The 12,892-nt window shown below is 30.8% G+C and overlaps 1 protein-coding gene across 2 annotated transcripts in view; it reads left to right on the forward strand.

The window, feature by feature from the left end:
• The window catches only part of Vha100-2 (V-type ATPase subunit a family protein Vha100-2), a 38,714-nt gene that overhangs the window by 23,009 nt on the left and 2,813 nt on the right, over positions 1-12,892 (forward strand). For both annotated transcript variants that reach the window (XM_070310863.1, XM_070310862.1), the window contains exons 2-11: positions 6,011-6,145; positions 6,540-6,719; positions 7,933-8,061; positions 8,172-8,254; positions 8,718-8,844; positions 9,397-9,573; positions 9,787-9,999; positions 11,626-11,839; positions 11,950-12,379; positions 12,762-12,889. In XM_070310863.1, the coding sequence (XP_070166964.1) occupies positions 6,029-6,145; positions 6,540-6,719; positions 7,933-8,061; positions 8,172-8,254; positions 8,718-8,844; positions 9,397-9,573; positions 9,787-9,999; positions 11,626-11,839; positions 11,950-12,379; positions 12,762-12,889 (1,798 nt within the window). In that variant the 5' untranslated portion in view covers positions 6,011-6,028. The remainder of the gene's footprint in view (positions 1-6,010; positions 6,146-6,539; positions 6,720-7,932; positions 8,062-8,171; positions 8,255-8,717; positions 8,845-9,396; positions 9,574-9,786; positions 10,000-11,625; positions 11,840-11,949; positions 12,380-12,761; positions 12,890-12,892) is intronic.

A 12,892-nucleotide genomic window follows, 5' to 3' on the forward strand; every position in this document is an offset into this window, starting at 1 on the left:
ATATTATTTTCTAAATGATTTTTCTGAGATAATAGATGTTTGTCTTTTTTTTTTTCCTTCCTTTCTTTTTTATTGTGAGATTATAAGAGAATAATATTATTGTGGATGTGATAATGTTAACATCAACGCGATTTATTTAATCGTTACCATATAAAACTCTAATAATTGTCCCTGTAATTTCACAGGAAACCAACGCCCGTCCGTTATCAATTTGCCGCAATTTTACCTATTTACCACATTTTCTCACGCAACTGTTACATTGCACAATTATACTCTCAGGCTCATTCGATGTTGAATTCATTTGATGCTGATTAAACATCTCTCGAATATTTTATATTTCTACATTTTTTAAATTAAAAATTAAAAATTATTCTTTATTTTTTTATCTTTATTTAAAGACCAATCAGAAAATTTCAATTACTTAGCATTATATTTATATTAATCTTAATGATTATGATTTCATAATCATGATCAGTTAATGGACAATTTGCTTTTGTTTTATTAAAATATAAATCAAGCAAGGAAATTTAGCAGAAAGGAAATCTTTTCAGCATTTGTCGAATCTTTTCAGTCAAGTTTTTATATATTGCTAATATAATCAATATAACGGGATTAATAACTTTGCTAAAAAAACGAGTTATATTATATAAAAATTTGTAGAATTGAAAAAATTTTACTCTCAAGTTTTTTCTCTTAATTTTACGATTTTTAATACCGATTGATGTAACACAATTGAAACTAATTTGTAAACATTAATACATTGAAATGCGGGAATAATTCTTAGTATTGCACTTTTGTGAATGAGACAAATTACATTCTCGATTATAATCGCTCGTTGCTATGAAGTAATGGAAGAAGAATTTGCGATAGGCGATTAAATTTAGTAATACAGTTTCTGGATAGAAATTTTGCTGGACCGCTATCAGAATGTTCTTATCATATTATCTTTTTTTTAAAGTCATATGTCACAGTAAAATATCACATACTATATTATAAATCTCGTTTAAATCGAGCTTTAAACATTAGTATCTTCACGTTGAAGTTTACGCGCGAAAAGAAAGTATTCATTATCTCGGGATATCTATTTCGTTACTTTACTGATTCAAGAGAATTGATTCGTCGTAACATGATGGAATATTTTCCACACGTCAACGAAAACGCTGATTTAAGCAGGCGGACCTTGAAATGTTAATTTGTCGTCTTGATAACATGTTAGTATTTCGATGTTCTCTTTAGAATTCGCCACGGGCAATTGATAAGCAAAAGCAGTTTGAGTCGCTCAGAGGAAAGCTAATGGGTTTTTTAATCGTTAATCGAGCTAGGGGCTTGTGCTCACAGTATATAATTATTTTAAAGAAGATACACACACACACATATATACAGGGTTGGGAAGTAACGCGTTACTTGTAACGCCGTTACAGTTACAGTTACTTTTTTTCGGTAACTGTAACGGTAATGGCGTTACAAATTTTATTTGTAACGGAAAAAGTAACATCGTTACATTTTTCGGTAACGAGTAACGAATTTAACAGTTACTTTTATCGTTACTTTTTTCAAATTTTTTGATTTATTTAAGATATTATTCTTGCTATTGTGCGTGATAAAATTTTTATCTTAACCGTAAAGCCGTAAGCAAATCGAGCAATTAGCATTCTTATTATGTTGTAAAAATGCTTGAATGTGATTGATCAACTTATGGCTCTTGCAGACCAGTGCGATGACGCGACGCGCGATATCCAATGAGAGCTTTATCTTTTCGGAAAAGCAGAGCTCTCATTTACTACCAGTTCTAAGTACCTTGCAACGAAAATTAGAAAATCTCAATAAATCTGACCTTATAGATTGCCATTCATTAGTTGAAGCTATTCAGCAAGGTTTAAATAAAAAGTAACTTATTAATTTGATTAATACATATGTTATTTAATTTTAAATAAGGATTTAATTGAAAAATATTATTTTACTTTAAACTATTGATTCAAAAGTATTAATTTCAATAAAACAAACAATGTCGCTTAATTTACTATATTTGATTTTAAATTTCTTACAATATTTGAAACAAAAGAATTAATAATAGCAGCATGTTTACATCCAAAATTTAAGTTAAACTGGTTAACCGGAGAAAAAAGAAAACGTGCTGAAAATTACTTGGAGGATTTATTGGGAATCCGATCAACTGAAAATTCTTCAAAAGCTGGAAAATCTGACGATCACGATGATTTTTTCATTTTTGAGCAAAAAACGGTGCAAAATGAATCTGAACAAGAAGAATTGCAACGGTTTTTAAAATCAAATAATTGTAATATAGAAATGTTAAACGACTATCCAAAACTTAAAAAACTTTTTATTAAATATAATACAGCTCTACCAAGCAGTGCATCTGTAGAAAGAATGTTTAGCATCGGTGGTTCTGTATTAACACCATAAAGAGGGCATTTAAATGATGATACTATGGAGCAACAAATTTTATTAAAAATTAATAAAGAATCTCGATAAAATTTAATCATTTATTTTGTAATAAACCTTGAATGAAATCTTGCTTACAATTTTTTAAAAGTTTTTCTTATGCAAAATAATTTATTAGTTTGTATTGTAAAAAAGTAACGGAAATTGTAACGACTCGTTACTTTTTAGTAACTGTAACGGTAACGAGTTACTTTTTAAAATTGGTAACGAGTAACGGTAACGAATTACTTTTTGGAAAAAATAACGGTAACGGTAACGAGTTACTTTTATAAAGTAACTTTCCCAACCCTGCATATATACAGGGTGTCCCCGATTTAAATAGCAATACTTGAAGAGCGTGTAGGGGACCGAAAAACTAAGACAAGAAGTCCTTTAGAGGTTTGCTCGTTTTTACTCCATTTTAGAGAAAATCGCAAAAATTCAATCTCTCATTTTGTCAGTTGTTCTCTTGAGTCGATTGGCACCGAATACATTTTCTGCTTCAAAGTTCCTTATGTAAACACTTGATTTTATCCTTTACGGTGCCAATCAATTCAAGAGAGCAATTAAGAGACCGAATCATAGATGCAGTGCACCAAATATCGCTAGAAACAATGTCTAGCTGCAATTAACAAGGTCAGTGCTAGATGTAATGCATTGCATTGCTGTAAGAGGGCAACATTTTGAACAATATCTGCATTAAATAGATGATAACATAAATAAAATGTAAATAAATAAGTAAAAAAAAAAACGAAAATTTGTTTTGTTTCTTTTTTTGTGATTTTCTCCAAAATGGAGCAAGAACGAGCAAATCTCTAAAGGACTTTTCGTCTTAGCTTTTCGGTTCCCTACACGCTTACTGAAGTTTTGCCATTTAAATTGGGGACACTCTGTATACGTCTCAATAGGAGTCAATTTTGATAGTATTGAGATAGTTTGATTATGGATCTTATACGTTATAAACATCATGAAAAATTTCTCAAGAAATTCCTGGTCGATTAGAAAACTAGATAGTATTGATTAACTTTCTTTATTTGGTCTTATATCAAGTCCGTCGTGTCTTCGGGAAATATCATTCTTTAATTTTGTAGAATACGATGTGTATTTCAACAAAATAAAGCTGAAAATTTATATAGTTTCGAGTCATCGCTGTGTTCGCGATCTGAGAGAGCCGATCTTTCTTTTATTCTCTTGAATTATTAATATAGTAATATGTAGCTATGTAGCATATGCGATTTAATATTGTTAACTACTGGGTTTCATTCGAAAGCAAGTGCGTAATATTAGTATCATCCTTTTTATTCGCCGGCGAGCGCGATAACAGTGAGAATTTAGTCCGACGAGGGTGCACGAGGATCGCAAGTATTAATTATTTTTTTATTTACATACATATTTATGAACCGTCTCGCTTATCTCGTACTCGTGTGTTTACCCTCTTCACCTACGTGGAAATAGCACCGTAAAACACTTCGTTTGACTTTTCGGTGATTATGTTTCATCAGATAAAATATCAACATGTCGCCATCATCTAATTATAATTATACACCTCTCGTTGCATTTTGTACAGGTGTTTGTGGATTGAGATAAGACCATCACATATACTGAATCTCTGATAGCGACTTCGCGAACGCGCGCGTCACATCCCATGCAGCACCGCAAGATTGCAATAACATTGCAGCAACATTTTTCTGCAAGATTGCAATATTGCAGAAACGAAATTGCGAAATATTGCTGCAACGTTGTTATGATATTGCAGCAACAGTAAAATGTCCGCCTACAGAAATATTGCAATATAATATTGCAGCAACATAGCAATATAATATATATGCAATAATGCTTTATGTATATTTATCGACATAATATCCTTAACATATGAAAAAAATAATAAGAAATTAGGCCTATAAGAGTCAGGATCTAGCGTGTATTTAGTTTTTCTGTATTATAATAATAACGAAATTATAAAATGTAAATTTTTCAGTGCACATTCGACTTCCTTCAGTGACAGAGAATATCTAAAAGAAATAAGAAAAAACTCAATTTACAATTGCGTAAATTCACAATTTCTTTGTATCCGAAATATTCAGATATCCGGATGCAAAAAGATTATGGTGAATTTACGCATACAACGAGTTTTTTCACATCTCTCTTGTCTTTATATAATCTCAAAATTTATTTATTAAAATCTGAAGTATCTTGCATATTAGAAAATTATTATCAAATTTTTGATTTTATATAAGAATGGAAACTATTAAAAGAATTCTTAGTCCAATGTCTGAGCCCCTGTATTGGGGTCATATCATACGACTTAAATTAACAAAAATAGTTATTATATCTTTTTAATCTTACTAGCCGCTCTTTATAAATTCTATATAATCATCATGATTAAAAATTAAATACGGAATAGATAGCGCAACATGCGCCGCTTAGTGGTAAACGAATGAACTAGCGATTATTGAATACTTTTTTTGTAATATTTTCGGAATGTTGCTGTAACATTGCTAAAGTTATATTGTAAAATAATGTCTTTGCAATATTTCTGCAACATTAAACTGCAATATGCAATATTACAATGTTGCAGCAATATTGTTGCAAGCTTCAGTGCTGTATGGGATCTATGAGACAATTTTCGGTTCTCCAAGGTTGAGTACATAAACGAGTGTTATTTGCAAGTAAAATATTGGAAGTTTTCTCGCTAACAGAAAAAGTCTTTTACCGCGCTTCTCTCAATATTTCTGAATCTTTTTACGTTCAATGATCTCTCTTATATATATTATTTCATTTTTAAAATTGTTGTCGGCTGATAGAAAGAAGTTTGTGAGTGATTTATTCAGAAATTTATTTTCATACTTAATGTTTTGTTTTATAATTTTTACAAATGTGTGACGGGCTTTTTTCTTCTGCAAGTTGGACAGTCAAAAATTGTATTGATTCTTTGTCCGTTTAATAGGCTCAGTCGTTTTTCGTGCTTACATTTTATTTTAAACTAACAAATATATTGACAAACGGCTAAGAAATATATAAAACTAATGTTTTATAATCAGTATAATGGCCTCGTTTCCCATATTTTATTATATCTTACTTGACAAATTTATTAATTGATAATAATAAGTGTACCACGCTAACAAGACATAATTTCAAGTATAATTATCTTATCAATGTTTGCGCGATATCAATAGTTATAAGTCTTGCAGATTCGTGAATATCTTTACAGAATCTCATTATTACGTTATATTTTTACGTATGTTTTTATTATTTTTACAAATAGCTATCGCGCGGATGAAAGAAAGTTTCATTTTTTATTGATACATATATTTATATTGACGTAATAATATTTATGTTAAATACTATTATTTAAAAATTTTATTGTTTAAATCGATTCGGCTGAATGATTTAAAATTGCCATTTTATAAGCAATTTTCAAAATTACCTAGTTCATTTATTAAATGTGGATTGTGCCATATTTTAATTATTTTCTTGCACGCTTAAAAAGGTAAAAAGAAAAGAGAGAGAGAGAGAGAGAGAGTGAGAGAGAGATCGCAGTTAAAAAAAAAATTATTTCTCCTCGCAGGATTAAATCAATTTGAAAATGGGGGGAATGTTCAGAAGCGAGGAGATGGCCCTTTGCCAACTGTTTATTCAGCCAGAGGCAGCTTACCTTTCCGTTTCTGAACTAGGAGAAACCGGTACGGTGCAGTTTCGTGATGTAAGTTGTATGTAATTTCCATTGATTGCTTCACGATACATCTGACATTTACGACATAATTAATCTGACCATAATACAATAAATCATGATTGAAAAGTGTCATCCAACACGCTGATTTTTTGTTGTTGTTAGCATGCATTAAAAAAGTATTGGAATATAAAAATGTTATATACATATAAGATCTTTTTGAATATATATTTTGTAGTTACGCTTATGTAAACATACTTATTTAAATGATTCGATCTAATTAATACATGAATTAAGTAAAAAAAAAAAAAAGAAAAAAGTTTTTGGTGTACTCGTTTAAATATGTACAAAGTTGAAGTTATCCGTTAAGCTTCTTTTTTTAATTACATTGATGAAGTACCGTTAAATTTTGACGTATTGCTTATAGCTAAACGGTGACGTGAATTATTTTCAACGGAAATTTGTCAATGAGGTCCGACGATGCGACGAACTTGAGCGCAAGCTTCGATACATCGAGGCGGAAGTCAGGAAAGACGGTGTGCCGATCCCGGATAATCTTACGGAACTACCGCGGGCACCCAACCCACGTGAGATTATAAATCTCGAGGTAAAATTTCTTCTCCGTAAAATGTGATATATTGAAACTAACAGCGAATCGATTTTTCATCGTACATAGATTTCATCAGTTTACATCTTCGATACACGTACGGTGATATGCCGCAAGATTATTTTATCTTGACGTATCGCAACGTTAAATCATATCCAATTACAAACGATAAATTTTGTGAAGGACTGCTATATACATACATTATTAATATACAGGGTGTCTTAGACCACCCGTACACCCCTTTTCTTTCAAAAACTAAGCATTTTAGAGAGAAACGTTTTCAACAAAAATTGTATGGTTTTAAGAGGAGCATAAGATGGTGTCATTGGTTTGACCTTGGATGGCATCGTTAAGGTCAAGTCAAGGACACTTTTAATTTCTTAAACAGTACCTCCTAATTTTTATTGCATATTCTTATAGCTTATGTCGAGAGTTTTCCAAAACACTATAATAAAGTATCTTTTCATAAAGGACTTTTTGAGTTATTTTACATTTTAATCTGACATATTTTGATATAAAAAATAAAATATTTTGTAAAATATTCAGTTTTCGATAATCTTACCGTAATACTTTTATGTACAGAATAACGAGACGAATAAATTAGTATAAAAAAATAATTGTTTTCAAGAAAATTATTTACAATGTATTTTTTAAAATAATTATTTGTTTTTTGGCACTAATTGATTTGTCTTATTATTCTGTACATAAAAGTACTTACGGTAAGATTATTGAAAATTTTACGAAATGTTTTATTTTTTTATATCAAAATATGTCAGATATTAAAATATAAAATAACTCAAAAAATACTTAATATAAAAAAATACTTTATTATAGTGATTTTTTTGGAAAGCTCTCGAGATAAGCTAGAAGAATATGTAATGAAAAATAGGGGGTTCCGTTTAAGAAATTAAAGGTGTCCTTGACTTGACCTTAACGATTCCATCCAAGGTCAAACCAATGACACCATCTTATGTTTCCCTCAAAACCATACAATTTTTGTTCAAAACGTTTTTCTCTAAAATACTTAGTTTTTGAAAGAAGAGGGGTGTACGGGTTAGGTCTAGGATACCCTGTATATTATTATAAATTAATTATTATATTACATAACAATAGCATTATTATTTAAATTAAGATTTGATTTAAATTACGATTGATTCAATAGTTTATCAATGGTATATCAATGGTGTATCAATCATATTTTTGCTTGCAACAGGCACATCTTGAGAAAACGGAAAACGATATACAAGAGCTGAGCCAGAACGGGGTGAATCTGAAGAGCAACTATCTCGAGCTGACGGAATTTCAGCACGTGCTCGAAAAGACGCAAGTGTTTTTCACGGAGGTACCTAAAGTAGTTCAGCAGCTTTTGTTCGTAGCGCCGTCCTCCTTCGTGTAATCGATGTTACCGTTTTGTCGAAGAATCAAGATTCGTTTCTTCTTCTTCTGTATCAGGAAGAAGCCAACGACTCGATCACCAAGGCGCTTATTAACGAGGAAGCACAGAATCCAGCAATTTCGATTCGTGGACATCTGGAGTAAGTTTATGGTCGGCGAATTTTTGGATATAAAAATCTCGAATATTACGTACAATATTAATATATAAAAAGTGTATGCGTAATACATACGTGTGCCGTTATATTTTAATAATATTAAAAGGACGGCTTTGTACGTAAATGCTCTCCTTTATTCGCCTTAATACGCGCACACTATTCTAACAGAGGGGATTTGCCTCGGAATAATAAATTGTTCTATTATTACATATCATTTATTTAAAATGAAAAAGAATGAAAGTTCAGTTGTGTAATTCTCTCTCCAATTAATTTCGACGATAACATATGTTTGGAAAGAAATATATAATAAATAATATTATTTATTGGATAATTTTATTAGTAAATTTTTGAATAAGATCAGTATGAGGCGAGAGTTATATACAATGCTATATATAATGTACTGCTTAATAAATTATACCATTAGAACGACATATCCATTTTTTTGTAGATTCGTCGGCGGAGTGATAAATCGCGAACGAGTTCCTGCCTTCGAGAGAATGCTTTGGCGTATATCTCGTGGAAACGTATTTCTTCGGCAAACTGAAATTGAAAAACCGTTAGAAGATCCAGCTACGGTTAGTTCTAATCCTTTTTTTTTTTTTTTTTGAATTTTTCCATATACAAAAAATTGCTTAATTTATTATATCGCGCGTATAAATTGTGTCTACAAATATAATAATATATTAACAAAATATAATAATATGAATATATTAACAAAATTGTTTGAATAATAATTATGATGATTATTAAAATAATTATGATAATTAATAAAATAAAAATTTAATAAAAATTTATGGTTATTATTATAATATTATTATTATATATTATAATAGTTATGATAATTGTATAATCATAATTCGCTTATAAAAAATACGCGTAAAATAAATCAAGTCACTTTTTTTTCTTTTCTCTATATGTGCTTATGCGTTTTCTTCTTTGTGTCTATCTGTATAACATAAAATAGTGTGTATCTCTCTTAGAGCTCCCAAAGGAGACAATATCAGAATGAAACTAATAGTTCTCGCAAAAGATGAATTTGGCTTGATTTTATTAAATATACATTGCAAAATGAGAGCAACATTCATCATTAGTCGATGCGTCTGATTCTCTTCTTGAAATATTTTCAGGGCAATAAAATTTATAAAACAGCCTTTGTGGCGTTTTTTCAAGGAGAACAGTTGAAAACTCGTATCAAGAAAGTTTGCATTGGCTTTCGTGCCTCGCTCTATGATTGTCCGACGAGCCAAGGTAAACGTCAGGAAAAGCTGAAAGCTGTGCGAACACAGTTGGCGGATCTAAACTTGGTGAGATTGTGCAAATATGTGTTTATCTCAAAAATATTGTTAGACATTTAATGTTATTGAATTTTATTAGATATCTATTAGATTTTTTGTTAGATTCTTTAATTTAATAACAACATTTTATATTTAAATTTAATATCATAATATTTGTGGATATATTTTTAGATATATATAGCGTGAAAATATCTCATTTATTTGGACATTATTTTTTTTAAGGTATTAAACCAAACGCAAGATCATCGTCAACGTGTTCTGCATAATGTGGCGAAGGAATTGCCAAACTGGAGCATTATGGTTCGAAAGATGAAAGCCATTTATCATACGATGAATCTGTTCAACATGGATGTATCGAAAAAGTGTCTTATTGGAGAATGTTGGGTACCTATTGCCGATCTCGGGACTGTGCAAAATTGTCTTACAGAAGGCTCGGTCAGTATATATATCTATATATATAGAGAAATATATGTATAGAGCAGGGTTGGGAAAGTTACTTTATAAAAGTAACTCGTTACCGTTACCGTTATTTTTTCTAAAAAGTAACTCGTTACCGTTACTCATTACTAATTTTAAAAAGTAACTCGTTACCGTTACAGTTATTAAAAAGTAACGAGTCGTTACAATTTCCGTTACTTTTTTACAATACAAACTAATAAATTATTTTGCATAAGAAAAACTTTTAAAAAATTATAAGCAAGATTTCATTCAAGGTTTATTACAAAATAAATGATTAAATTTTATCGAAATTCTTTATTAATTTTTAATAAAATTTGTTGCTCCATAGTATCATCATTTAAATGCCCTCTTTGTGGTGTTAATACAGAGCCACCGATGCTAAACATTCTTTCTACAGATGCACTGCTTGGTAGAGCTGTATTATATTTAATAAAAAGTTTTTTAAGTTTTGGATAGTCGTTTAACATTTCTATATTACAATTATTTGATTTTAAAAACCGTTGCAATTCTTCTTGTTCAGATTCATTTTGCACCGTTTTTTGCTCAAAAATGAAAAAATCATCGTGATCGTCAGATTTTCCAGCTTTTGATGAATTTTCAGTTGATCGGATTCCCAATAAATCCTCCAAGTAATTTTCAGCACGTTTTCTTTTTTCTCCGGTTAACCAGTTTAACTTAAATTTTGGATGTAAACATGCTGCTATTATTAATTCTTTTGTTTCAAATATTGTAAGAAATTTAAAATCAAATATAGTAAATTAAGCGACATTGTTTGTTTTATTGAAATTAATACTTTTGAATCAATAGTTTAAAATAAAATAATATTTTTCAATTAAATCCTTATTTAAAATTAAATAACATATGTATTAATCAAATTAATAAGTTACCTTTTATTTAAACCTTGCTGAATAGTTTCAACTAATGAATGGCAATCTATAAGGTCAGATTTATTGAGATTTTCTAATTTTCGTTGCAAGATACTTAGAACTGGTAGTAAATGAGAGCTCTGCTTTTCCGAAAAGATAAAGCTCTCATTGGATATCGCGCGTCGCGTCATCGCACTGGTCTGCAAGAGCCATAAGTTGATCAATCACATTCAAGCATTTTTACAACATAATAAGAATGCTAATTGGTCGATTTGCTTACGGCTTTACGGTTAAGATAAAAATTTTATCACGCACAATAGCAAGAATAATATCTTAAATAAATCAAAAAATTTGAAAAAAGTAACGATGAAAGTAACTGTTAAATTCGTTACTCGTTACCGAAAAATGTAACGAAGTTACTTTTTCCGTTACAAATAAAATTTGTAACGCCATTACCGTTACAGTTACCGAAAAAAAGTAACTGTAACGGTAACGGCGTTACAAGTAACGCGTTACTTCCCAACCCTGGTATAGAGATATTCAATTAAGTTTATAGCCTGCATGTATGTGTGATTATACTTTTATCACTAATTTATATATTATAAAGATAGGCAAATTGTTAATGTTTGGAGCAGCTAAAATCATTGAATTTGCAATATTTTTATCTTGCGTGACTATCTGCAGATAGTAATAATAGATAAGCATGAAACGAAAGAACGTGGGATATGTTTTTTAGCAACAATGCGGGAGTTCTATACCATCGTTTCTCAACGTGATCCACACGGATGAAAATCCCCCGACGTTCAACAGGACGAACAGATTTACGAGAGGTTTTCAAAATCTGATTGATGCATATGGTGTGGCATCGTATCGCGAAGCTAATCCGGCCCTTTACACCATTATTACGTTTCCCTTCCTGTTCGGTGTTATGTTCGGCGATGCTGGCCATGGTGAATAAATCTAAAAATACGAATGAAAATTATGAATAAAATAAATCCGCGAGATATAATATACTCATATGTCGCGCTATCGTTATCGGTGTGATTTATCGCTGATTTAGGGCTAATACTGACGCTTTTTGGCGCTGCTATGGTGCTACGGGAGAAGAAGATCATCGCGCAAAAATCAGACAGTGAAATTTGGAATCTATTTTTCGGCGGCCGTTACATCATCCTCCTCATGGGTCTGTTCTCCATCTACAGCGGTTTCGTCTACAATGATATATTCGCAAAGTCAGTTAACATATTCGGATCTAGTTGGAGGGCCACGTATACGTTCAACGATATACAATATAACAAGACATTGGAATTGTTGCCGGAGGCGAAGGCGGAACATTATCTGCAAGAACCATATCCTCTGGGCATAGATCCGGTTTGGTCGCTCGCTCACAACAAAATTGTATTTCAAAATTCGTTCAAGATGAAGCTGTCGATCATTTTCGGCGTCGTGCACATGATTTTTGGTGTGTGCGTGAACGTTGTCAATATCACGTAAGTATTACAGTCTTGATAATAATTATATATATTGTAAACGCGTATAAATTGTTATCGAAAATATAAATACATTATTTATATAATTAACATATTAATATAGAACAGTGTACGTTAAAAGTGTGTTCTGCGACGTTTCTTGAGCTCCTTTGGAATACGAAATCGTGAGAACAATATCTTTTTTCTATGTGTGTGAAGATATACATATATTAGCATGATTAGTGATATCTGAATAGCATCTTTGATATAACAGGAATAGAAAGCATTTCGGAAGTCGTGTTCGTATAAAATATTTGCATTGTTTTCGGAGAAAGTGTTTGGACGGAGCTTCCCTCGATCTCTGTATATGTATATCATACCATGTCGTATTGTAACTTTTTAGGTATTTCAAGAAGTATTCCAGCTTGTTCCTTGAATTTCTACCACAATTGCTCTTCCTTGTCTTCCTATTCTTTTACATGACTGCCTTGATGTTTATTAAATGGATTTTATATGACGCTTCGTCTGACGGTA

This window comes from Polyergus mexicanus, unplaced genomic scaffold, assembly GCF_030449975.1.
Source record: "Polyergus mexicanus isolate NDT 795.1 unplaced genomic scaffold, iyPolMexi1.0 SCAF_18, whole genome shotgun sequence".
Classification (NCBI taxonomy): Eukaryota; Metazoa; Arthropoda; class Insecta; order Hymenoptera; family Formicidae; genus Polyergus; species Polyergus mexicanus.